The 26230-nt window shown below is 47.6% G+C and overlaps 1 protein-coding gene across 3 annotated transcripts in view; it reads left to right on the plus strand.

The window, feature by feature from the left end:
* Positions 1 to 21433, plus strand: part of LOC144690622 (ephrin type-B receptor 2) — a 1056594-nt gene extending 1035161 nt beyond the window's left edge. For 2 of the 3 annotated variants that reach the window (XM_078558305.1, XM_078558306.1), the window contains 2 exons: positions 420 to 575; positions 20868 to 21433. In XM_078558305.1, the coding sequence (XP_078414431.1) occupies positions 420 to 575; positions 20868 to 20976 (265 nt within the window). In that variant the 3' untranslated portion in view covers positions 20977 to 21433. The remainder of the gene's footprint in view (positions 1 to 419; positions 576 to 20867) is intronic. The other variant, XM_078558307.1, reaches the window with a different exon arrangement.
* Positions 21434 to 26230: the final 4797 nt, after the last annotated feature.

A 26230-nucleotide genomic window follows, 5' to 3' on the forward strand; every position in this document is an offset into this window, starting at 1 on the left:
CTTACTCCCTTCCTTGAAATTTCTAGACGTAGCCTTCTCTCCACAGATATTATGCCAATTAAACTACGCTAGTCATCAGTGTTTTGGGTATTTTCCCCTCAGTGGTAAGAGGATAATCACGGATAAATCTGTTTTGAATCTTATCCACAGGACTTGCCACTCTGCCTGTCAGATCGGTCAGTTTCCAATGCCTAAACAGACTTGAATTTGAAATGTTGCACCAAGACTCCATCCTGATAATGATCCATCTCACTGTTTCAGCCTGTTTGTCTTGATGCCCTCGAGGCTCGAACCTGTCTATTGAATTGTAGGATTGGGTCCTTCTGAACTTTTTGAATTTCTGTCCATTGTTCTGACTCCATGTTGCTGTTGTGGTCAGTCGATGCCCCATTGCTCCATGTATTGTATTCTGTCTGCAGGGTAACCCTACCATTGCTGGATCGCACGGTTCCTGATTTTTCCAGCTTCAGCACAGTTGCCGAGTGGTTGGAGGCCATAAAGATGGGTCAATATAAAGATAACTTTTCTAATGAAGGCTTCACATCATTTGACCTTGTATCTCAAATGACAACAGAGTAAGTTTGTATTTTGATCTTTTAATATATAACCATTCCAACCCTATTAATCCTTGAGATAAGTGCAAAGTGCAACTTGGTTCACCAAAGCTACAGTTCTTCACTTGTGCTTTGACTGAGTTATAGTATTAACCTATGCGATTGAAGACTATTGATCGATAAATTTGTAACAACATCACGAACTCCTTTCATGCCTCTAATTGTCAGTGGCTATGTGCTGTGATTCATGTGTTCTGCAATCTGAGCTACCATCTACTAGAGACTGCTGGAATAAATGTGTTCTCTGTGGGCCAGCATCCCAGAGTTCTGCTCAAAATTACATCAGGCAAATCAATCCAGCTCACAAAGAAAGCTATTACATTCCTTAACTAACATCCCTCACATCGCCAAATACAACATTGAGTTAAAATAAACAATTCTATAGAGAAGGCAGACTCCATGCATCACCAAAAGTTAAAAAAAACATTTTCTTAAAGTTAGAGTTTAAGCCTACTTGGGCTTGAGCAAACTAAACCCTCAGAGTAGCACTGAGAAGAGGTTTACTGTCGGAGGGTCAGTACTGAGGGAGAGCTTTACTGTCGGAGGGTCAGTACTGAGGGAGTGCTGCATTGTCGGAGGGTCAGTACTGAGGGAGAGCTTTACTGTCGGAGGGTCAGTACTGAGGGAAAGCTTTACTGTCGGAGGGTCAGTACTGAGGGAATGCTGCTCTGTCGGAGGATCAGTATCGAGGGTGTGCTGCACTGTCGGAGGGTCAGTCCTGAGGGAGTGCTGCACTGTCAGTGGGTCAGTGCTGAGGGAGTGCTGCACTGTCAGAGGTTCAGTACTGAGGGATTGCTGCACTGTCAGTGGGTCAGTACTAAGGGAGAGCTTTACTGTTGGAGGGTCAGTATTGAGGGAGTGCTGCACTGTCAGAGCGTCAGTATTGAAGGAGAGCTTTACTGTCAGAGGGTCAGTATTGAGGGAGAGCTTTACTGTCGGAGGGTCAGTACTGAGGGAGGGCTGCACTGTCAGTGGGTCAGTGCTGAGGGAGTGCTGCACTGTCAGAGGTTCAGTACTGAGGGATTGCTGCACTGTCAGTGGGTCAGTACTAAGGGAGAGCTTTACTGTTGGAGGGTCAGTATTGAGGGAGTGCTGCACTGTCAGAGGGTCAGTACTGAGGGAGAGCTTTACTGTCAGAGGGTCAGTACTGAGGGAGTGCTGTACTTTGAGAGGGCCAGTTCTGAGGGAGAGCTTTACTGTCAGAGTGTCAGTACTAAGGGAGAGCTTTACTGTTGGAGGGTCAGTATTGAGGGAGTGCTGCACTGTCAGAGGGTCAGTATTGAAGGAGAGCTTTACTGTCAGAGGGTCAGTATTGAGGGAGAGCTTTACTGTCGTAGGATCAGTACTGAGGGAGGGCTGCACTGTCAGTGGGTCAGTGCTGAGGGAGTGCTGTACTTTGAGAGGGTCAGTTCTGAGGGAGAGCTTTACTGTCAGAGGGTCAGTACTAAGGGAGAGCTTTACTGTTGGGTCAGTATTGAGGGAGTGCTGCACTGTCAGAGGGTCAGTATTGAAGGAGAGCTTTACTGTCAGAGGGTCAGTACTAAGGGAGAGCTTTACTGTCGGAGGGTCAGTATTGAGGGAGTGCTGCACTGTCAGAGGGTCAGTATTGAAGGAGAGCTTTACTGTCAGAGGGTCAGTATTGAGGGAGAGCTTTACTGTCGGAGGGTCAGTACTGAGGGAGGGCTGCACTGTCAGTGGGTCAGTGCTGTACTTTGAGAGGGTCAGTTCTGAGGGAGAGCTTTACTGTCAGAGGGTCAGTACTAAGGGAGAGCTTTACTGTTGGAGGGTCAGTATTGAGGGAGTGCTGCACTGTCAGAGGGTCAGTATTGAAGGAGAGCTTTACTATCAGAGGGTCAGTACTAAGGGAGAGCTTTACTGTTGGAGGGTCAGTACTGAGGGAGTGCTGCACTGTCGGAGGGTCAGTACTTAGGGAGAGCTTTACTGTCAGAGGGTCAGTACTGAGGGAGAGCTTTACTGTCGGAGGGTCAGTACTGAGGGAGTGCTGTTCTGTCGGAGGATCAGTATCGAGGGAGTGCTGCACTGTCGGAGGGTCAGTCCTGAGGGAGTGCTGCACTGTCAGTGGGTCAGTGCTGAGGGAGTGCTGCACTGTCAGAGGTTCAGTACTGAGGGATTGCTGCACTGTCAGTGGGTCAGTACTAAGGGAGAGCTTTACTGTTGGAGGGTCAGTATTGAGGGAGTGCTGCACTGTCAGAGGGTCAGTACTGAGGGAGAGCTTTACTGTCAGAGGGACAGTCCTGAGGGAGTGCTGCACTGTCAGTGGGTCAGTGCTGAGGGAGTGCTGCACTGTCAGAGGTTCAGTACTGAGGGATTGCTGCACTGTCAGTGGGTCAGTACTAAGGGAGAGCTTTACTGTTGGAGGGTCAGTATTGAGGGAGTGCTGCACTGTCAGAGGGTCAGTACTGAGGGAGAGCTTTACTGTCAGAGGGTCAGTACTGAGGGAGTGCTGTACTTTGAGAGGGTCAGTTCTGAGGGAGAGCTTTACTGTCAGAGGGTCAGTACTAAGGGAGAGCTTTACTGTTGGAGGGTCAGTATTGAGGGAGTGCTGCACTGTCAGAGGGTCAGTATTGAAGGAGAGCTTTACTGTCAGAGGGTCAGTATTGAGGGAGAGCTTTACTGTCGGAGGGTCAGTACTGAGGGAGGGTTGCACTGTCAGTGGGTCAGTGCTGAGGGAGTGCCACACTGTCAGAGGTTCAGTACTGAGGGATTGCTGCACTGTCAGTGGGTCAGTACTAAGGGAGAGCTTTACTGTTGGAGGGTCAGTATTGAGGGAGTGTTGCACTGTCAGAGGGTCAGTACTGAGGGAGAGCTTTACTGTCGGAGGGTCAATATTGAGGGAGTGCTGCACTGTCAAGGGTCAGTGCTGAGGGAGTGCTGCACTGTCAGAGGGTCAGTACTGGGGGAGTGCTGCGCTGTCGAAGTGTAAGTACTGAGGGAGTGCTGCACTGTCGGAGGGTCAGTACTGAGGGAGTGCTGTACTTTGAGAGGGTCAGTTCTAAGGGTGTGCCGCAATGTCAGGGGGTCAGTAATGAGGGAGTACTGTACTATCGGAAGGCCAGTACTCGGGGAGTGCTGCGCTGTCAGAGGGTCAGTATTGAGGGAGTGCTGCACTGTCAGTGGGTCAGTGCTGAGGGAGTGCTGCACTGTCAGTGGGTCAGTACTGAGGGAGTGCTGCACTGTCAGTGGGTCAGTGCTGAGGGATTGCTGCACTGTCAGTGGGTCAGTACTGAGGGAGTGCTGCAGTTACGGAGGATCAGTATAGAGGTGGTGCTGCACTGCCAGAGGGGCAGTACTGAGGGTACGAACTGCAGGACCGTTGCACTGTCGAAGAGTCGGTACTGAGGGAGTGCTGCATTGTCAGTGGGTCAGAGTTTAGAAGGATGAGAGGTGATCTAACTGAGATATATAAGATGTTAAAGGGCATAGACAAAGTAGACGTGGAGCAGATGTTTCACCTTCTGGGGCATCCTAGAACGCGAGGGCATAGTTTTAGGCTAAGGGGTGGTAGATTTAAATCAGAGATGAGGAGGAATTACTTTTCTCAAAGGGTCGTGAATCTGGGGAGTTCACTACCTAAGAGTGCAGTGGATGCCGGGACGCTGAATACATTTAAGGAGAAGATAGACAGATTTTTAATTAGTAATGGGTTGAAAGTTTATGGGGAGAGGGTGGAAAATTGGAGTTGAGGCCGAAATGAGATCAGCCATGATCGTAATAAATGGCGGGGCAGGCTACAGGGGCTGAATTGCCTACTCCTGCTCCTAGTTCTTATGTTCTATGTTCTTATGTATGTCAGTATTGAGGGAGTGCTGCACTGTCAGAGGGCCAGCACTGAGGGAGCGCTACACTTTCAGCGGGTAAGTACCGAGGAAGTGCTGCAGTGTCGGAGGGTCAGTACTGAGAAATTGCTGCAATGTCAACGGTTCAGTACTGAGCGAGTGCTGCAGTTTTGGAGGATTAGTATTGAGGCAGTGCTGCACTGTCAGATGGTGAATACTGAGGGAGTGCTGCACTGTTGGAAACTGAGTACTGAGAGAATGCTGCACTGTTGGAGGGTCCATACTGGTACGGTGCTGCACTATCGGGGGATCAGTACTGGGGAATTGCTGCACTTCAGAGGGTCAGTACTGAGGGATCGCTGCGCTGTCAGATGGTGAATACTGAGGGAGTGCTGCACTGTTGGAAACTGAGTACTGAGAGAATGCTGCACTGTTGGAGGGTCCATACTGGTACGGTGCTGCACTATCGGGGGATCAGTACTGGGGAATTGCTGCACTTCAGAGGGTCAGTACTGAGGGATCGCTGCACTGTCAGAGGGTCAGTACTCAGGAATGCTGCACTGTTTGTGAGTCTGCACTGAGGGAGTGCTGCACTTTCAGCAGGTCGGTACTGAGGGACTGCTGCAGTGTCGGAGTCCCAGTACTGAGGGAGTGCTGCACTGTCAGGGGGTCAGTACTGAGGGAGCGCTTCACTGTCAGAGTATCAGTGCTGAGAGAGTGCTGCACTGTCAGAGGGTCAGGACTGAGTGAGTGCTGCTCCATCTGTTGGTCAGTACTGAGGGAGAGCTGCACTTATAGAGGGTCAGTAGTGAGGGAGTGCTGCACTGTCAGGGGGTCAGCAGTGAGGGAGTGCTTCACTGTCAGAGGTGAATACTGAGGGAGTGCTGCACTATTGGAGACTGAGTACTGAGGGAGTGCTGCACTGTTGGATGGTCCGTCCTGGGATGGTGCTGCGCTATCAGGGGATCAGTACTGAGAGAGTGCTGCACTGTCAGAAATCAATATTGAGGGAGTACTGCACCGTCAGTGGGTCATAGAACCATAGAAAAGTTACAGCACAGAAGGAGGCCATTCAGCCCATCTTGTCCATGCCAGACCAAGGACACCCAGGTGCCCTTTCTAAGATAAAAGCAAAGATTAAACACTTATCCCACCTTCCTGCACCCGGCCCATAGCCCTGCAGCTTAAAGCACTTTAGGTGCAGATCCAGGTACTTTTTAAAAGAGTTTAAAGTTTCTGCCTCTACCACCAACTTGGGCAGTGAATTCCAGACACCCACTACCCTCTGCGTAAAAAAGTTCTTCCTCATGTCCCCCCTGCACCTTCTGCCACTTATCTTGAATCTATGTCCCCTGGTTCTAGAATTCTCCACCAAGGGAAACAATTTTATCCTGTCCACTCTATCTATTCCCCTCAACACCTCAATCAAGTCACCTCTCAGCCTTCTTTGTTCTAAGGAAAATAACCCCAACCTATCCAATCTCTCCTCGTAGCTACACTTTTCTAACCCTGGCAACATTCTTGTAAACCTCCTCTGCACTCTCTCCAGAGCTATCATGTCCTTCCTGTGATGTGGTGACCAGAACTGCACACAATACTCCAGTTGTGGCCTCACCAGTGTTTTATACAATTCGAACATTATATCCTTACTTTTATATTCTATACCGCTGCCAATGGAGGAGAGCATTCCATATGCCTTCTTTACAACCTTGTCTACTTGAACTGCTGCCTTCAGGGACCTGTGTACTTGTACGCCAAGATCTCTCACTTCATCTACCCCACTTAGTATATTCCCATTTATTTGGTAATCCCTGTAACTGTTTGACTTCCCTAAATGTATGACCTCACACTTCTCTATGTTAAAATCCATCTGCCACTTTACTGCCCACTCCACCAACCCATCTATATCGTTTTGGAGATTATAGCTATCCTCTACACTACACTATCCACTACTCGGCCAATCTTTGTGTCATCTGCAAATTTCCCAATTGTGCCCCCCACGTACACGTCCAAATCGTTAATATATAACACAAACAGCAAGGGTCCCAACACTGAGCCCTGTGGAACACCACTTGAGACAACTTTCCATTCACAAGGGCATCCATCGACCATTACCCTTTGTTTCCTGTTACAAAGCCAACCTTTTATCCAGTTTGCCACATTACCCTGAATCCCATAGGCTTTTACTTTCCTGACCAATCTGCCATCTGGGACCTTGTCAAATGCCTTGCTAAAATCCATGTACACAACATCCACTGCACTACCTTCATCAACCCTTCTTGTCACTTCCTCAAAGAATTCATTCAAATTTGTGAGGCAAGACCTACCTTTAACAAATCCATGCTGACCATCCCTGACTAGTCCATGCCTTTTCACATGACAGTTAATCCTATCTCTCAGGATTGATTCTACCAATTTGCTCACCACCGATGTAAAACTAACTGGCCTATAATTGTTTGGCATTTCCTTTGATCCCTTTTTAAACAATGGAACTACGTTTGCATTTCTCCAGTCCTCCGGTACCTCCCCTGTATCTAGTGAAGATTGGAAAATCATCCTCAGAGCATTTGCTATCTCCTCCCTGACTTCCTTCAGCAGCCTCGGAAACAATCCATCTGGCCCTGGTGACTTATCAACTTTCAAGGATTTCAACCCTTTGAGTACTTACTCTTTCTTTTTGACGGGTTAGTCCAATATCTCGCAGTGTTCCTCCTGGACTACTATATCTACACCCTCCCTTTCCTTTGTAAACACAGAGACAAAATATTCATTCAAAACCCTTCCCACAGCCTCTGCATCTACACACAAGTTTCCATCTTCATCTCTGCTAGGTCCCACTTTTTCCTTAACTAACCTTTTAGCATTAATGTATTGGTAAAACATCTTTGGGTTATCTTTAACTTTACTTGCTAATCTTTTTTCATGCCCTCTCTTTGATTTCCTTATTTCCTTTATTACTTTGTCCCTGCACTTCCTATATTCGTTTAGGCTATCTGCAGTGCTTAGTTCTTTGTGCCTATCGTACGCTTTCTTTTTCTGTTTGATCTTCCCCTGTATTCCTCTAGACAACCAGGGAGGTCTAGATTTGGCAGTACCACTCTTATTTTTGTAGGGGACATGTCTACTTTGTACAATTAGGATCTCACTTTTTAGTGCTTCCCACTGGTTTTCCACTGTTTTATCCTCCAGCAGTGCTGTCCAGTCCACCTCAGCCAAGTCCCTTCTCGTTTCTGCAAAATTTGCCTTCCCCCAGTTCAAGACTTTTACTCCTGCCTTATCTCTGTCCTTTTCCATTGTAATGCTAAATCTAACTGAATTGTGATCACTATCCCTGATATGGTCGCCAATTGTCACTTCACCCACTTGACCTTCTTCATTCCCCTAGACTAGGTCTAGAATTGCATCTCCTCTCATTGGGTTTGTCACTAATTGGTTGAAAAAACTTTCCTGGACACACTGCATGAATTTTTCTCCCTCAGTGCCCCTTATATTGTTTGAATCCCAGTTGATATTAGGATAGTTGAAGTCTCCTACTATTATTGCCCTCTTGTTCTTACAAGCAGAAATTTGCCTACATATTTGTTCTTCTATCTCCCTTTCACTATGTGGGGGTCTGTAGTATACTCCGAGTAGTGTGACTGCCCCTTTTTTATTTCTAAGCTCAATCGATAAAGCCTTGTTTGTTGACCCATTTAGTATATCATCCCTTCTCACAACTGGAATTGATTCTTTAACCATTAGTGCTACCATCACCCCACCTCCTTTTTTATCTCCTACTCTATCATGTCTGAAGACTCCATAACCAGGGATATTTAGCTGCCAGTTTTGTCCCTCCTTTAGCCAGGTCTCCGTTATAGCAATGACATCCTGCTGCCGTGTGTCTACCTGTGCCCATAACTCATCTACCTTGTTTGTAATACTCCTTGCATTGAAATATAAACAGTTTAACCCCATCAATTTCCCTTGCTGGACACTTTTTAAACTTTGCTTCTCCTGTAACTCCATGTCTATCACAATGTCCCTAGCTAATGTTCTACCTCCATTTTTCTGATCTGAATCTGACCTATCTGATCCTACTCCTGGGATCCCATCCCCCTGCCACACTAGTTTAAATACTCCCCAACAGAACTAGCAAAAGCCCCCGCAAGGACACAGGTCCCAGCTCTGCCTGGGTGCAGCCCGTCCGGTTTGTACAGGTCCCACCTTCCCCAGAACTGGCCCCAGTGCCTCAAGAATCTGAATCCCTCCTGTCTACACCATCTCGCCAATCCACTTATTCCTGCTCTCGCTAGCACATGGAACTGGGAGTAATCCTGAGATTACTACATTTGAGGTCTTGCATTTTAATTTATCTCCTAACTTCCTGTACTGAGCTTGCAGGTCCTCATCCCTTAGTTTACCTATGTTGTTGGTACCAATGTGTACCACGACCACTGGCTGTTTACCTTCCCTCCCCAGAACCTCCTGCAGCCTCTCAGTGACATCCTGGTCCCTGGCACCAGGGAGGCAACATACCATCCTTGATTCACGTTTGCGGCCACAGAAGCATCTGTCTGTGCCCCTAACTATTGAATCCCCTATCACTATAGCCCTGCCATTTGTTTTCCTCCTGCCCCTCTGAGCAGCAGAGCCACCCATGGTGCCGTGAACTTGGCTGTTGCTGCTTTCCCCTGACAGGCCATCCCCCCCCAACAGTATCCAAAGCGGTATATCTGTTAGAGAGGGGGATGACCACAGGGGACTCCAGCACTACATTCCTGAGTCTTTTACTGTTCCTGATGGTCACTCATTCCCTCTCTGCCTGTGTAATCTTCACCACCGGTGTGACCACCTCGCTATCCACGATTTGCTCAGCATCGCGGATGCTCCACAATGAGTCCACACAGCTCCAGCCCCAAAATCCGGTTAGCTAGAAGCTGCATTTGGACACACTTTCCACACACATGGTCAGTACTGAGGGAATCGCTGCACTGTCGGAGATTCAGTACTCAGGGAGTGCTGCACTGTCGGAGGGTCCGTGCTGGGGCGGTGCTGCACTTTCGGGGGATCAGAACTGAGGGAGTGCTGCACTGTCATAAATCAATATTGAGGGTGTGTTGCACTGTCAGTGGGTCAGCACTGAGGGAGTGTCGCAATGTCAGAGGTTCAGTACTCAGGGAGTGCTGCACTGTCAGCGGGTCAGCATTGAGGGAGTGCTGCACTGTCAGAGGGTCAGTACTGAGGGAGTGCTGCACTGTCAGGACGTCAGTATTGAGGGAGTGCTGCACTGTCAGGACGTCAGTATTGAGGGAGTGCTGCACTGTCAGAGTGTCAGTACTGAGTCAGTGCTGCAGTGTCAGTGGGTCAGTACTGAGGAATTGCTGCAATGACAGCGGGTCAGTAGTGAGCGAATGCTGCAGTGTCGGAGGGTCAGTACTGAGGGACTGCTGCACTATCAGAGCGTCAGTACTGAGGGAGTGCTGCAGTGCTGGAGGGTCAGTACTAAGGGGGTGCTGCACTGTCGCAGGGTAAGCATTGAGGTAGTGCTGCCCTGTCAGAGGGTCATTACTGAGGGAGCACTGCACTGTTCAAGGGTCAGTACTGAGGGGTTGCTGCACTGTCGGAGGGTCTCTGCTGGGGCAGTACTTCACTGTCGGTGGGGTCAGTACTGGGGCAGTGCTGAATTCGGAGGGTCAGTACTGAGTGTTGTAGTGTTGGTACTAAAGGAGTGCTGCGCCTGTCAGCGTGTCAGCACTGAGGGAGTGCTGCACTGTCAGAGGGTCAGTACTGAGGGAGTGCTGCAGTGTCGGTTGGTCAGTACAGAGGGGGTGCTGCACAGTTGGAGCGTCAGTACTGAGGGAGTGCTGCACTGTCAGAGGGTCAGTATTGAGGGAATGATGCACTGTCAGAGGGTGAATACTGAGGGAGTGCTGCACTGTCAGAGGGTCTGTCCTGGGGCACTGCTGCACTGTCAGAGGGTCTGTGCTGGGGCACTGCTGCACTGTGGGAGGGGTCAGTACTGTGGGAGTGCTGAATTCGGAGGGTCAGGACTGAGTGATTGCTGCTGTGGTGGAGTATTAGTACTGAGGGAGTGCTGCACTGTCAGTGGGTCATCACTGAGGGAGTAATACACTGTCACAGGATCAGTACTGGGAGAGCGCTGTACTATCAGAGGGTTAGTACTGAGGGAGTGCTGCACTGTCAGAGGGTGAATACTGTGGGAGTGCTGCACTGTTGGAGGGCCTGTGCTGGGGCACTGCTGCACTGGCAGAGGGGTCAGTACTGGGGGAGTGCTGAATTCAGAGGGTCAGGACTGAGTGAGTGTTGCTCTGTTGGAATGTTAGTACTGAGGGAGTGCTGCACTGTCAGCGGGTCAGCACTGAGAGAGTGCTGCACTGTCTGCGGTTTAGTACTAAGGCAGTGCTGCACTGTCGGAGGGTCAGTACTTGGAGAGTGCTTCACTGTCAGCATGTCAGTACAGAGGAAGTACCGCACTGTCAGAGGGTTAGTAATCAGGGAGTGCTGCATTGTAGGCGGGTCAGGACTGAGGCAGTGCTGCAGTGTCAGAAGGACAGTATTGAGGGACTACTATACTGTCGCAGGGGCAATACTCAGGGACTGCTGCAATGCCAGAGGGCCAGTACTGAAGGACTTGCTGCACTGTTGGAGGGTCCATAATGGGGCAGTGCTGAACTGTCGGGGGGTGAGTACTGGGTGTGCTGCACTTTGGAGGTCCAGTGCGGAGGGAGTGCTGCACTGCCAGAGGTCTATATTGAGGAAGCGCTGCACTGTCAGCAGCTTAGTACTGAGGGAGCGCTGCATTGTTAGAGGACCAGTACTGAAGGAGTGCTCCACTGGCCATGGGTCAGTACTGAGGGAGGGAGTCCAGGGTCTGCACTGGATCAGTGCTGTACTGTCGGAGGGTCAGTACTGAGGGAGTGCTGCACTTTCAGCGGGTCAGTACTGAAGCAGTGCTGCAGTGTCAGAGGGTTAGAACAGAGGGAGTGCTGCATTGTCGAATTGTCAGCACTAAGGGAGCACTGCACTTTCAGAGGGTCAGTATTGAGGAAGTGCTGCAGTTTCGATGGGTCAATACTGAGGGATCTCTGCACTGTTGGAGGGTCAGTACTGAGGTAGTGCTGTAGTGTTGGAGGGTCATTACTGACGGAGTGCTGCACTGTTGGCGGGTCAGTACAGAGGGTGGATTGCACCGCGAGCGGCTTAGTACTCGCGGAGTGCTGCATTGTCATATGAGTGTGTACTGAGGCAATGCCGCCGTGTTGGAGGGTTGGTACTTATGGAGTGCTTCACTGTCAGCGGGCCAGTACTGAGGGAGTGCTGCATTGTCAGCTGGCCTTTACTCAGGGAGATCTGCACTTTGAGAGGGTCAGTACTGAGGAAGTGCTGCAGTTTCGACGGGTCAATACTGAGGGAACTCTGCACTGTTGGAGGGTCAGCTGAGGGAGCGCTGTACTGTCAGGGGGTCATTACTGAGGGAGTACTGCCCTGTCAGAGGGTCAGTACTGAGGCAGTGCTCCAGTGTTGGTGGGTCACTACTGAGGGAGTGCTGCAATGTCAGAGGATCAGTACTGAGGAATGCTGCACTTTCTGAGGGTCAGCAATGAGGGGGTGCTGCAGTTTCGGAGGATCGGTACTGAGGGATCACTGCACTGTCGAAGACTCAGTACTAAGGGAGTACTGCACTGTCGGAGGGTCAGTACTGAGGGAGTGCTGCACTGTCAGAGGGTCTGTAATCAGGGAGTGTTACATTGTCTGTGGGTCAGTACTGAGGCACTCCTGAAGTGTTGGAGGGTCACTACAGTGTTAGCGCTGCACTGTCAGTGGGTCAGTACTGAGGGAGTGCTGCGCCGTTGGAGAGTCAGTACTGAAGGTGTGCTGCACTGTCAGAGTCTCAGTGCTCAGGAAGTGCTGCAGTGTTGGGGAGACAGTACTGAGGGATCTCTGCACTGTTAGAGGGTCATTAACTGAGGGAGCACTGCCCTGTCAGAGAGTCAGTACTGAGGGATGCTGCACTGTCTGAAGGTCAGCAATGAGGCAGTGCTGCAGTTTCGGAGTGTCGGTGCTCAGGAGTGCTGCACTGTTGGAGCACTAGTACTCAAGGAGTGTTGCACTTTCAGCGGGTCAGTACTGAGGAAGGGCTGCAGTGTCGGAGGGTCAGTAATCAGGGACTTCTGCACTGTCAGTGGGTCAGTACTGAATGGGTGCTGCAGTTTTGGGGGCTCAGTACTGAGGTAGTGCTGCATTGTTAGCGGATCAGTTCTGAGGGAGTGCTGCACTTTTGGAGGGTACGTATTGAAGGATCGCTGCACTGTCGGAGACTCAGTACTCAGGGAGTGCTGCTCTGTCGGAGGGTCAGTTCTGAGATAAGTGCTGCACTGTCAACGGGTCAGTGCTGAGGGAGTGCTGCACTGTCAGAAGGTCAGTACTGAAGGAGTGCTGCACTGTCGGAGGGTCAGTACTGAGAGAGTGCTGCACTGTCGGAGGGTCAGTACTGAGAGATTGCTGCACTGTCGGAGGGTCAGTACTGAGGACATACTGTACTGTTGGAGTGCTCGTACTCGGAGTGCTGCACTGTCAGACGGTCAGTACTGAAGGAGTGCTGCACTGTCAGAGGGTCAGTACTGAGAGATTGCTGCACTGTCGGAGGGTCAGTACTGAGGACATACTGTACTGTTGGAGTGCTCGTACTCAGGGAGTGCTGCACTGTCAGAGGGTCAGTACTGAAGGAGTGCTGCACTTTCAGCAGGTCGGTACTGAGGGAGTGCTGCACTGTCAGAGGGTCAGTACTGAGGGAGTGTCACAACGTCAGAGGGTCAGTACTCAGAGAGTCCTTCACTTTCAGCAGGTCGGTACTGAGGGAGTGCTGCAATGTCAGAGGGTCAGTACTGAGGGGGTGCTGCACTGTCAGCGAGCGAGTACTGAGGCAGTGCTCCATTGTTGGTGGGTCTGTACTGAGGGAGTGCTACAATGTCAGAGGGTCAGTACTGAAGGATGCTAGTGCAGCGATGAGGGTCAGCAATGAGGCAGTGCTGCAGTTTTGGAGTGTCAGTGCTCAGGAAGTGCTGCGCTGTTGGAGGATTAGTACTCAAGGAGTGCTGCATGGTCAGAGGGACAGTACTGAGGCCGGGAGCACTGTCAGCGGGTTAGTACTGAGAGAGTGCTTCTCAGTCAGCAGGTCAGTACTCAGGGCGTGCTGCACTTTGAAAGAGCCAGTACTGAGGCAGTTCTGCAGTATCAATGGGTCAGTACTGAGGGATCTCTGCACTGTCGACGGGTCAGTACTGAGGGAGTCTGCCCTGTCCAAGGGTCAGTACTGAGGGATTGCTGTATTGTCAGAGCGTCAGTATTAAGGAAGTGCTGCACTGTCAGTGGGTCAGTACTGAGGCAGTTCTGCAGTGTCAGAGGGTCACTACAGTGGGAGTGCTGCACTGTCAGAAGGTCAGTACTGAAGGAGTGATGCACTGTCGGAGGCTCAGTCCTGAGGCAGTGCTGCCCTGTCAGAGGGTCATTATTGAGGGAGGGTTGCACCGCGAGTGAGTTAGTACTCAGGGAGTGCTGTACTGTCAGAGGGTCAGTAATGAGGCGGTACTGCGGGAGTACTGTGCTGTTGAAGGGCCAGTACTGAGGGAGTGCTGCACTGTCACAGGCTCTGTATTGAGGGAGTGCTGCACTGTCAGAGGGTCAGGAGTGAGTGAGTGCTTCACTGTCAGCGGGTCAGTATTGAGGGAGTGTTGCATTGCCAGAGGGTCAGTTCTGAGGCAGTGCTGCACTCTGAGTTCTGTGAAAAGTACAGAAATGAGGGGCTGCTGCACAGTGGGAGGGTCAGTATTTAGGGTGTGCTGCACTGTCAGAGTGGCTGTTCAGAGGGAGTACTGCACTGTCAGTAGGGCAGTCCTGAGGGAGAGCTGCGCTGTCAGAGGAGCTGTACTGATAGAGCACCGCATTGACAGAGGGGCAATACTCAGGGAGCGTTGCACTGTTGGAGGGACAGTACTGAGAGAGCACTGTTTTGTCAGATGAGCATTACTGAGGGAGTCCACGCTGTTGAAATGGCAGCACTTATCGATCGCTTCACTGTCAGAGGCACAGCTCTGAATAAATGGCAATTCAGAATGGTAGTTGGGGAGGCAGTGGCGTAGTGGTATTGTCACTAAACGAGTAATCCAGGGACCCAGGGTAATGCCCTGGGGACCTGGATTCGAATCCTACCCTGGCAGATGATGGAATTTGAATTCAATAAAAATCTGGTACCACAAGTCTAATGATGACCATGGAACCATTGTCGATTGTTGTAAAAACCCATCTGGTTCACTAATGTCCTTTAGGGAAGGAAATCTGCTGTCCTTACCTGGCCTGGCCTACATGTGACTCCAGACCCACAGCAATGTGGTTGACTTTTAAACGCCCACTGAAATGGCCTAGCAAGCCACTCAGTTGGATCCAACCACTAAAATGTCAATAAAAAGGAATGAAACTGGACAGACCACCCAGCATTGACCTAGGCACCGGAAATGACAACAGCAAACAGCTCTGTCGACCCTGCAAAGTCCTCCTTACTAACATCTGGGGGCTAGCGCCAAAATGGGGAGAGCTGTCTCACAGACTAGTCAAGCAACAGCCTGACATAGTCATACTCAAGTAATCATAACTTATAGATAATGTCCCAGACACCACCATCACCATCCCCGGCTATGACCTGTCCCATCAGCAGGACAAACCCAGCTGGGGTGGCAGCACAGTTTCACAGAGTCAGAAGGGAATTGCCCTGCGAGTCCTAAACGTCGACTCTGGACCCAATGTAGTTTCATGACATCAAGTCAAACATGGGCAAGGAAACCTCCTGCTGATTACCACGTACCGCCCTCCCTCAGCTGATGAATCAGTGCTCCTCCATGTTGAACATCACTTGGAGGAAGCACTGAGGGTGGTAAGGGTGCAGAATGTGCTCTGAGTGGGGGACTTCAATGTCAAGCACCAAAAGTGGCTTGGTAACACCACCACAGACTGAGCTGGCCGAGTCCTAAATGACATGGCTGCTAGACTGGGTCGGTGGCAGGTAGTGAGGGAACCAACAAGAGGGAAAGACACACTTGACCTCATGCTCACCAACCTGCCTGCCATAGATGCATCTGTCCATGACAGTATCAGTAGGAGTAACCGTCCTTGTGGAGACCAAGTCCCATCTTCACATTGAGAGTACCCTCTATCGTGCTGTGTGGCACGATCACACAGGTAGAAAGGGATAGATTTCGAACAGATCTAGCATCTGAAGACTGGACATCCATGAGGCGCTGTGGGCCATCAGCAGCAGCAGAATTGTACTTGAACACAATCTGTAACCTCATGGCCCGACATATCCCCCACTCTACCATTACCACCAAGCCAGGGGATCAACAGTGGTTCAATGAAGAGTACAGGACGGCATGCCAGGAGCAGCACCAGGCATACCTAAAAATGAGGTGTCAACCTGGTGAAGCTACAGCACAGGACTACTTGCGTGCCAAACAGCATAAGCAGCAAGTGAGAGACAGACCTAAGCGATCCCACAACCAGCGGATCAGATCTAAGCTCTGCCGTCCTGCCACACCCAGTTGTGAATGGTGGTGGACAATTAGACAACTCACTGAGGAGGAGGCTTCACAAGTATCCCTATCCTCAATGATGGAGGAGCCCAGCATGTCAGTGTGAAAGATAAGGCTGAAGCATTTGCTACAATCTTCAACCAGAAGTGTCGAGTGGATGATTCATCTCGGCCTCCTCCGGAGGTCCCAAGCATCACAGATACTAGTCTTCAGCCAATTTGATTCACTTCACACAATATCAAGAAATGGCTGAAGTCACAGGATACTGCAAAGGCCATGGGGCCTGACAATATTCTGGCAGTAGTACTGAAGACTTGTACTCCAGAACTTGCCGTGCCCCTAGCCAAGCTGTTCCAGTACAGCTACAACACTGGCATCTTCCCGACTATGTGGAATATTGCCCAGGTACGAACTATACACAAAATACAGGACAAATCCAACCTGGTCAATTACTGCCCCATCAGTCTACCCTCGATCACCAGTGAAGTGATGGAAGAGGTCATCAACAGTGCTATCAAGCAGCACTTATTTAGCAATAACCTGCTCATTGACATGCAGTTTGGGTTCCATCAGGGTCACTCAGCTTCCGACCTCATTACAGCCTTGGTTCAAACATGAACAGAGATGGTGAGAGTGACTGCCCTAGACGTCAAGGCAGCATTTGACCAAGTGTGGCATCAAGGAGCCCTGGCAAAGCTGGAGTCAATGGGAATAAGGGGGAAATCTCTCCGCTGGTTAGAGACATACCTAGCACAAAGGAAGATGGTTCTAGTTGTTGGAGGTCAATCATCTCAGCTCCAGGACATCACTGCAGGAGTTCCTCAGGGTAGTGTCCTCGGCCCAACCACCTTCAGCTGCTTTATCAATGACCTTCCTTCCATCATAAGGTCAGAAGTGGGGATGTTCGCTGATGATTGCACAATGTTCAGCACCATTTGCGACTCCTCAGATACTGAAGCAGTCCATGTCGTTTGGCCGTGTAGTTGATAGTGAAGAGGATAGCTGTCGACTCCAGAATGATATCAATGGTTTGGTTGACTGGGTGGAAAAGTGGCAAATGGAATTCAATCTGGAAAAGTGTGAGGTAATGCATTTGGGGACAGCAAACAGAGCAAGGGAATACTCAATAAACGGGAGGATATTGAGAGGGGTTGAGGGAGTGAGATACCTTGGAGTGCATGTCCACAGGCACTTGAAAGTGGCAGGACAGGTGGACAAGGTGGTCAAGAAAGCATATGGAATGTTTTCTTTTGTTGGACGAGGTATTGAATACAAAAGCAGGGATGTAATGATGTTACTGTATAAAATGCTGGTTAGGCACAGCTGGAATTTTGTGTACACTTCTAATCACCACATTACAGGAAGGACATAATTGTTCTGGAGAAAGTACAAGAATGTTGCCAGGGCTTGAAAATTGCAGCTATGAGGAGAGATGGGATAGGCTAGGGGTGGTTTCCCTTAGAACAGGGGTGGCTAAGGGGGACCTAATTGAGGTGTACAAAATTATGAGGGGCCTAGATAGGATAGACAGGAAAGACCTGTTTCCCCAAGCGGAGGGGTAATTACCAGGGGGCACAGATTTACGGTGATTAGTAGAAGGATTAGAGGGGACATGACAAAAAGCTTTTTCATCCAGAGGGTGGTGGGTGTCTGGAATTCACTGTCTAAATCGGTGGTTGAGGCTGAAATGCTCAACTCATTTAAAAGGTACCTGGGTCTGCACCTGAAGTGCTGTAACCTGCAAGGCTACGGACTGGGTGCTGGAAAGTGGGATTAAAATGAGCAGCTAGTTTTTTTATTCTCTCTTTGGCCGGGGCAGACACAATGAGCTGAATGGCCTTTTTCTGCATTGTAACTTTTCAATGGTTCTATGTCCAAATGCAGCATGACCTGGGCAATATCCAGGCTTAGGTTGACAAGAGGCAAGTAACATTCACGCCACACAAATGCTAGGCAATGACCATCTTCAACAAGAGAGAGCCTAGCCATCGCCCCTTGACATTCAATAGCATTACCATCACTGAATCCCCCACTAACAATATCCTGGGGGTTACCATTGACCAGAAACTGAACTGGACTAGCCACATAAATACTGCGGCTACAAGAGCAGGTCAGAGGCTAGGATCCTGCAGCGAGTGACTCATTTCCTGACTTCCCAAAGCCTGTCCACCATCTACAAGGCACAAGTCAGGAATGTAATGGAACACTCCCCACTTGCCTGGATGAATGCAGCTCCTACAACACTGAACGAGCTGGACACTATCCAGGACAAATCAGCCCACTTGATTGGCACCCAGTACACAAACGTTCACTCCCTGCACCATTGACCCACAGCTGCAGATGTGTACCATCTACAGGATGCACTGCAGGAACTCACCAAAGCTCCTTAGACAGCACCTTCCAAACCCACAACCGCCACCATCTAGAAGGACAAGGGCAGCAGACTCATGGGAACAGCATCACCTGGAAGTTCCCCTCCAAGCCACTCACCATCCTGACTTGGAAATATATCCACCGTTCCTTCACTGTCGCTGGGTCAAAATCCTGGAACTCCCTCCCTAACAGCACTGTGGGTGTACCTGCACCACAGGGACTGCAGCGGTTCAAGAAGGCAGCTCACCACCACCTTCTCAAGGGCAACTAGGCATCAGCAAGAAATGCTGGCCTAGCCCACGACATGCAGTCAACCAAAAAGAAAGTAGAGGGAGTCGTAAAGTTCCTAAAGAGGGAAGTCTACACTGTGGGAAGGGCAGTAATGAGGGAGTGCCGCACCGTAGGAAGGGGAGTTCTGAGTGATGGATGCACTGTCAAAGGGTCAGTCTTGAGGTTGTGCTGCATTATCCATGGAACAGTTCTGATGGAGCAGTTTTGGAGGGGCAGAATTGAGGTATGCTGCACTGTCAGAGAGTCAATAGTGATCTATCAGTGTGCTATCGGAGGGGCACTATTGAGGGAGCAACACTATATAAATGTGGAAAAATGTGAGGTTATCCACTTTGGTAGAAGGAACAGATGTACAGAGTATTTCTTAAATGGTAAGAGATTAGAAACTGTAGATGGGTGTCCTCGTCAATAAGTCACTGAAGGCTAACAGGCAGATGGAGCAAGCTACTGGGAAGGCTAATGGCATGTTTCCCTTTATCACAAGAGGCTTTGAGTACAGGATTCGCGAAGACTTGCTTCAATTGTATAGAACCTTGGTTAGACTGCACCTGGACTAGTGTGTGCAATTTTGGTCCCCTTACCTTAGGAAGGATATTGCTGTCATAGAGAGAGTGCAATGAAGGTTCACCAGCCTTGTTTCTGGGATGGTGGGACTGTCCTATGAAGAGAAGTTGGGGAAACTGGGCCTGTATTCTCTAGAGTTTTGAACAATGAGAGGTGATCTCATTGAAACCCACAAAATACGTAAAGGGATAGACAGGGTAGATAGGTAAGATGTTTCCACTTGGTTGGGGAGTCTAGAACAAGGGGACACAATTTCAAAATAAGGGGAAAGTCACTTAGGACCAAGATGAGGACATTTTTTTTTACTCAGAGGGTTGTGAACCTTTGGAATTCTCTACCCCAGAGGGCTGTGGAAGTCATTGAGTATGTTTAAGGTAGAGATTGACAGATTTCTAAATGACATGTAAAGGGCACAGCATGTAAAGGGATATGGGGATTGCGTGGGAAAAAGGCATTGAAGTGGATGATCAGCCATGATCATATTGAGTGGCGGAGCAGGCTCGATGGGCTGAATGGCCTACTCCAGCTCCTATGTTTCTAATTGCCCTAGCACTGCTTGCTAGGCCATTTCAGAGGGCAGTTAAGAGTCAACCATATTGCTGTGGGCCTGGAGTCACATGTAGGCCAGACCAGGTAAGGATAGCAGGTATCCTTCCCTAAAGGACATTAGTGAACCAGATGGGTTTGTACAGCAATGGAATTTAAAATCCACCAGCTGCAGTGGGATTGGAGCCCATCTCCACAGAGCCTGGGTTTTTTGATGTAGTGACATTACCACTATGCCATTGTCTCACCACTCAAGATGGTGTGTGGCTTGGAGGGGAATTGCAGGTGATGGTGTTCCCATGCATCTGCTGGCTTTGTCCTGGATGGTAGAGCTCACAGGTTTGGAAGTTGCTGCAGAGCAACTTGTTTATACTACACTATTGCCACTGTGTGTCAGCGGATGAGGGCTGCTTTGTCCTGGATGGTGTCAAGCTTCTTGAGTGTTGTGGGAGCTGCACCCATCCAGGCAAGTGGGAAGTATTCCATCACACTCCTGACTTGTGCCTTGTAGATTGTGGGCAGGCTTTAAGGAGACAATCTCCCCAAATAAGTTAATCACCACAGAATTCCCAGTCTCTGGCCTGCTCATGTAGCCACAGTATTTATATGGCTAGTCCAGTTCAGTTTCTGGTCAATGGTAACCCCCGGGATGTTGATAGTGGGGGATTCAGTGATGGTAATGTCATTGAATGTCAGGGGGAGATGGTTGGATTCTGCTGCATTTCCTGGCATTGGTGTGGTGAAAATTTTACTTGCCACTTATCAACACAAACCTTAATGTTGTCCATGTATTATTGGCATATTGGTAATGACTGTTTCAGTATTTGAGGAGCTGCAAATGGTACTGAACAATATGGAGCAGGCTTAAGGGAACTTATGGTCTGCATTTGCTCCAATTTGACATGTTACACTGTTTAACTGAACAATATTAAGTTAAAGTTTCAAAGTTATTTTCCTTACACAATCAAGGGTTGATTGCAAGGGTGAAAGAATCATGCAAGCAGTTAAGTCAAGGAAAACAACAATTCAGTAAATGGAAAGCAACACCTGAATATTTTATGTCTGCATCACCTCACATAGTGCCTTATTTTCTCCTCTAGGGATATCCTCCGGGTTGGTGTTACCTTGGCAGGACATCAAAAGAAAATTTTGAACAGTATTCAGATGATGCAAGCACAGATGAATCAAATTCAGTCAGTGGAAGTCTGATAGTGGCTGTGGTCTGCTTCAAGACCTTCTATATGTTCATACTGCAGTTCTGAATAAGCTTCATTCAGGAAGCAATGAGAGATTGACACACTTCAATCCGGACCTTCACCGCGCAAAGTCCTTCTGAGAACTTCAACGAAGATTGGAAAGGCTCTAAGTGAAATGAGAATGATGTTTGATGAGAACGATTTTTGATGCCTGAAAGCCCTTTGAAAGGGTTCAATGAACAGAAACCCAGAATATCCCAGGAACCACACAATCCACCCAGAATTGTTTAAATGGACAGACTCCTTGTGTAATTTCAGTACCCAATGATCTTTAATTATTTTTCCCAACAACAAACACAAAATATGTGTAATTAATGTGCAATTTGGAAGTACAAAGTTCAAAATACTTCACTGCCATATATCTGCAAGAATAAAAATTGAGGAATTTGGGAAAGTAAAAATTTCGAGGCTGGCTCTTTCCATATAAGAGACATGTCTTTCTAAGAAAAAAAATTCTTCATATGAAACTTAATATAAGTTTCGCACTTCGAACAACAATCACACTTTTAGGGAGTTGGGATCAGTAAAATGGTCCTGTTTCTCTGAAGGTGATTTGTTAGGAATTTTAAAGTTGGCAGTTCTTCCAACTGTCAGCAGCTCAGTGATGTTACCGTGTCACCGAATATCTTCCCTCAGTGTTGCTGCCATTAACTAAGTAAATTCGAAAAACATGCTACATTGAAATTATTCTGGACTCCCAAAAATTTTACATTTTACTAAATTTTTATTGTATACAGCAAATATTTATTGATTGCAAGTTTAAAGCATGACCCCTCCCCCCTCCTATTTCCACAGAAAAGTGTATTTGAATTTATAAGTAGTTAGAATGTTAAAATGGTTAAAAGGCTCTGCTACAGTTTGGATAAGCATGAGCAAGTAACATATCACAATGTTGCTGATACACATGGTATGCTGATATATGAGTGCCTTTACTCCAAGTGCTTTTGGAACACGGTCTGAGCTGCAATGAAATTCAATGATTGACTATCAATTTTATACTAAACCAATGACCAATAATCTAATCCAACAACCTTATTGTTAAAATAAGCTGAAAAATTGCTGCCTAATAGACACAAGTCTTTATTCTTCTTTATAAACCATGCCAGCAAACTACACAAGATGTAATTTTATTAAATAAGCAACATCGATACAAAAGGTTTACAGAACTCTGTACGGTGGAGTGCAGGAAACACTTTGCCTCTGCATTGCCGGAGTTTTCATCCACCTTTCAGCGAACCCAGGTTTGCCCACAACCCTGGCCAAAAAGTGAAGGTGCACAGAGGGCAGACTAAGTGAGGGAGGGAAAGAGAACTATTTATTTAGAGCACAGTTATAACACTGGGTCCAAAGTGCCCTGAAGAAATATAAATTGCAGCGAGTTCTTCAGTGAGTTTCTAATATCAGCCCAACTTCTTGTGTAACTCCTTGTAATATCAGATTGTGAACACAAACTAGTAGGCTCACAACTGTCTCAATTATACAGACCCCATTAATCTCCAAATACAATACTCCTCCATATTGTATCTAGTGTGATTAGAGGGATATCTGTAATGCACAGAATTTTAATCACAACGTTTGCAAGGAGCTTGCGGAATCTGCTAAATGGATTGATGAGAGAATGGGTGGGAATTTGGAGGGGAGTGGAAAGGAGAAGCAGCTTAGGAGCACTTGGCGTCTCCGTCGGGCTGAGAATTTCCTACAGTATCTATTCCAGGAGGTGTTCACCCAGCAGCTACAGAGAGTTCAGGAGGATGGTAAGGACCAAACAGCAGGGAAGGAAGAGATAGATATCAGTGCAGGAATCCTTTAAGTCTGACACTCTCTAACCGATTTTCAGTGCTGAAGATGGCAAAATCTTGAGGAAGGGCAGCATTGAGTAATTCCATGGCACTATAGAGTGAATGACTACACAGAGCGTACAGCAAATGCAGTGGTCATAGTTAGTTTAAAGTCGGGGGATGCCTGTATGTGTGTCCTGCCGGTTGTGTTGCTCCCTGTTGTCAGGATAAAGGACATCACTGAGAAGGTGCAGAATACTTTTGATGCAGAAGTCATAGCCAGAGAGCCAATGACAGAGGAATGAAAAGGGTCAGTTAGAGTTTCAGGAACTCAGGAGGAAATGAAAGCGAAGAACCTCGGGGTTATTCCCAGTGCTGGGCACAAGGAACCTCAATAGCGCTAGGACCAGTGTCCTCCTAGGGAGTTTAACTAGTGCTATGGAGGAAGTTTTAAACTCATTTGATGAGGTGGGTGGGCATTAGAGAGGAGAAACAAGCAGCACAGAGGAATCAGAAGGTGAAATGCCACTAGAGTAAAGAATAGTTCAGAAATAGGAGTCATCAGGTCGAGGTGGAAAATGCCAGACACACTCAGTTGGATTTCCAGCGAATGTGCAGAAATGTACATGTAAACAACATTGGTGAGTGCACCATAGGGTCATTATATAGATATAATGATTATAATTACCTCAAAGAAGAGGAGGATTGTTAACTTAATAGGGCGACAAGGTCCTCGTAGGGAGCATAGGAAAGGAATAAGAGGATGGTGACTGGCAGCAGTGTTGATCAAATAAACTGTAAACACTGGAGAGTTTTCTTGTAGCTTAGGACCAAAGGCAGCCTCTTTGGTTACTTTTAAGGACCAATAGAGGAGTTATGATGTTAGTGGATGTATACTATATGTCACCAAAGAGTAAGGAAATAGAGGAGCAAGTTTATAAACAGCATAGGTTCCCCAGTATTCCATCAGAGATTCCATTTGTTCCCAGTGCTTAGTATAGCCTCATAAAATCTTCAATACTGCTTCATAAAATGCCGAGCTTCTCATGACGATCCCACGAACCCCAGTAGCCCCTAGTGATGTCCTGCAATCAATTATGGATCCCATAAATTCTGATATTTCTTCACATGGATCCCATACGCTTCCAGAACTCCTTCATATATTCCCCACAACCTCCACAATACTCCTTCATATAGACTCAATACATCATTGAATACTCCATTAGGTATACTCAATAGATTGCCCAACACTTCATATAGAGCTCATATTCCATTATATTGATCCCACAAATCCCCTTGCATGTCATATTGACCCATTCTGACCCCATAAATTTGATAATATTCCTTCATATAAACCTGTTAATCCCAAGTTTTTTGCTATAAACGCCATATATATACAATTGAAATTTGATGAGAATACAGGGGTGGGAGGAATGAGCTGCAAATGTTTTAATACAGGGACAACAGTAAATGTATAAAGCAGAGTATAATCAGCATAATTAGATATAAATTTAAATTGACGAAGTAAAGCATGCCAACATTTAATAGAACCGGGTCTCATTAAATAGAAATATGGTATATATGAATCATCAGTAACATATAGGCATTGCAGGATGCTAAACTAAACACATATCTGATGAGGGAAGATACTTTAGTGTTGGAAAAAGAGGGGGCAAGGATAGAAATCATTTGGTTAGGATTGGGAAGCAACTGCCGGTATTTCATAGGTCCGCAAGTAGTGAAAGAGAGAGAGAAGAACAAATCTGCATGGAAATCACAGAACATTAAAACATAAGAATGTAAGGAATAGGAGCAGGTATAAGGAATTTGGCCCCTAGAGCCTGCTCTGCTATTCAGTAAGATCATGGCTGATCTAATCGTGGCCTCAATGACACTTTCTTGCCCTCCCACATAACCCTTGACTCCCTTGTCAATCAAAAATCTGTCTAACTCTGCCTGAATATATTCAATGACCCAGTCTCCACTGCTGTCTTTGGAAGAAAATTCCAAAGACCAACAACTCTGAGAAAAAAATCCTCCTCACCTCAGTCTTAAATGGGAGACCCCTTATTCTAAAACTGAGCCCCATAGTTGTAGATTGCCCCACAAGAGGAAATATCCTCTCAGAATCTTACCCCCTCAAAATCTTACATGTTTCAATAAGGTCACCTCTCATTTTCCTAAATGCTGATGAGTATAGGCCCAACCTGTTCAATCTTTACTCATATCTCAGGAATCAGCCCAGTGAATCTTCCCTGAATTGCTTCCAATGCAAGTATATCCTTCCTTAAATAAGGAGGCCAAAACTGCACACAGTACAGGTGCAGTCTCACTAATAGTTGTAGCAAGAGTTATTTACTTTTATATTCCATTCCCCTTGCAATAAAGGCCAATATTCCATTTGCCTTCCTAATTACTTGGTACACTTGTATGCTAACTTTCTGTGATTCATGGATGAGGACACTCAGATCCCTCTATACTGTAGTATTTTAGAGTCCCTCTCCATTTAAATAATATTTGGCTTTTCTGATCTTCCTACCAGAGTAAATCACATCACATTTTCCCAAATATACCCAATCTGCAAAATGTTTGTCTCCTCATTTGACCTATCTCCATATCACTTTGTCTCCTTCTCACAACTTGTCTTTGTATCTATATTTGTATTGTCAGAAAATTTGGCTACAACACCCTTTGTCCCTTCATCCAGTTCATTAATATAGATTTTAAATAGTTGAAGCCTCAGCACTGATCCCTGTGCCACTCTGTTAGTTACAGTTTGCCAAGTTAAAAAAGACCTGACTCTGGGCTAATTAGTAAGTTTGCAGACGACACTAAGGTTGGAGGAGTTGCAGATAGTGAAGAGGATTGTCAAAGGATACAATGGGATATAGATCGGTCGGAGACTTGGGCGGAGAAATGGCAGATGGAGTTTAATCCGGACAAATGCGAGGTAATGCATTTTGGAAGGTCTAATACAGGGAGGAATTATACAGTAAATGGCAGAACCCTTAAGTGCATCGACGGGCAAAGGGATCTGGGTGTACAGATCCACAGGTCACTGAAAGTGGCAACGCAGGTGGATAAGGTAGTCAGGAGGGCATATGGCATGCTTGCCTTCATCGGCAGGGGTATTGAGTATAAAAGCTGGGAAGTCATGCTGCAGCTGTATAGAACCTTGGTTAGATCACACTTGGAATATTGCGTGCAATTCTGGTCGCCACATTACCAGAAGGATATGGAGCTGTTGGAGAGGGTGCAGAGGAGGTTTACCAGGATGCTTCCTGGGCTGGAGGTTATTAGCTATGAGGAGAGGTTGGAGAAACTCGGATTGTTCTCACTAGAGCGACGGAGATTGAGGGGCGACTTGATAGAAGTTTACAAAATTATGAGTGGCATGGACAGAGTAGATAGTCAGAAGACTTTTCCCAG

This window comes from Cetorhinus maximus, chromosome 15 (assembly GCF_964194155.1).
Source record: "Cetorhinus maximus chromosome 15, sCetMax3.hap1.1, whole genome shotgun sequence".
Taxonomy (NCBI): domain Eukaryota; kingdom Metazoa; phylum Chordata; class Chondrichthyes; order Lamniformes; family Cetorhinidae; genus Cetorhinus; species Cetorhinus maximus.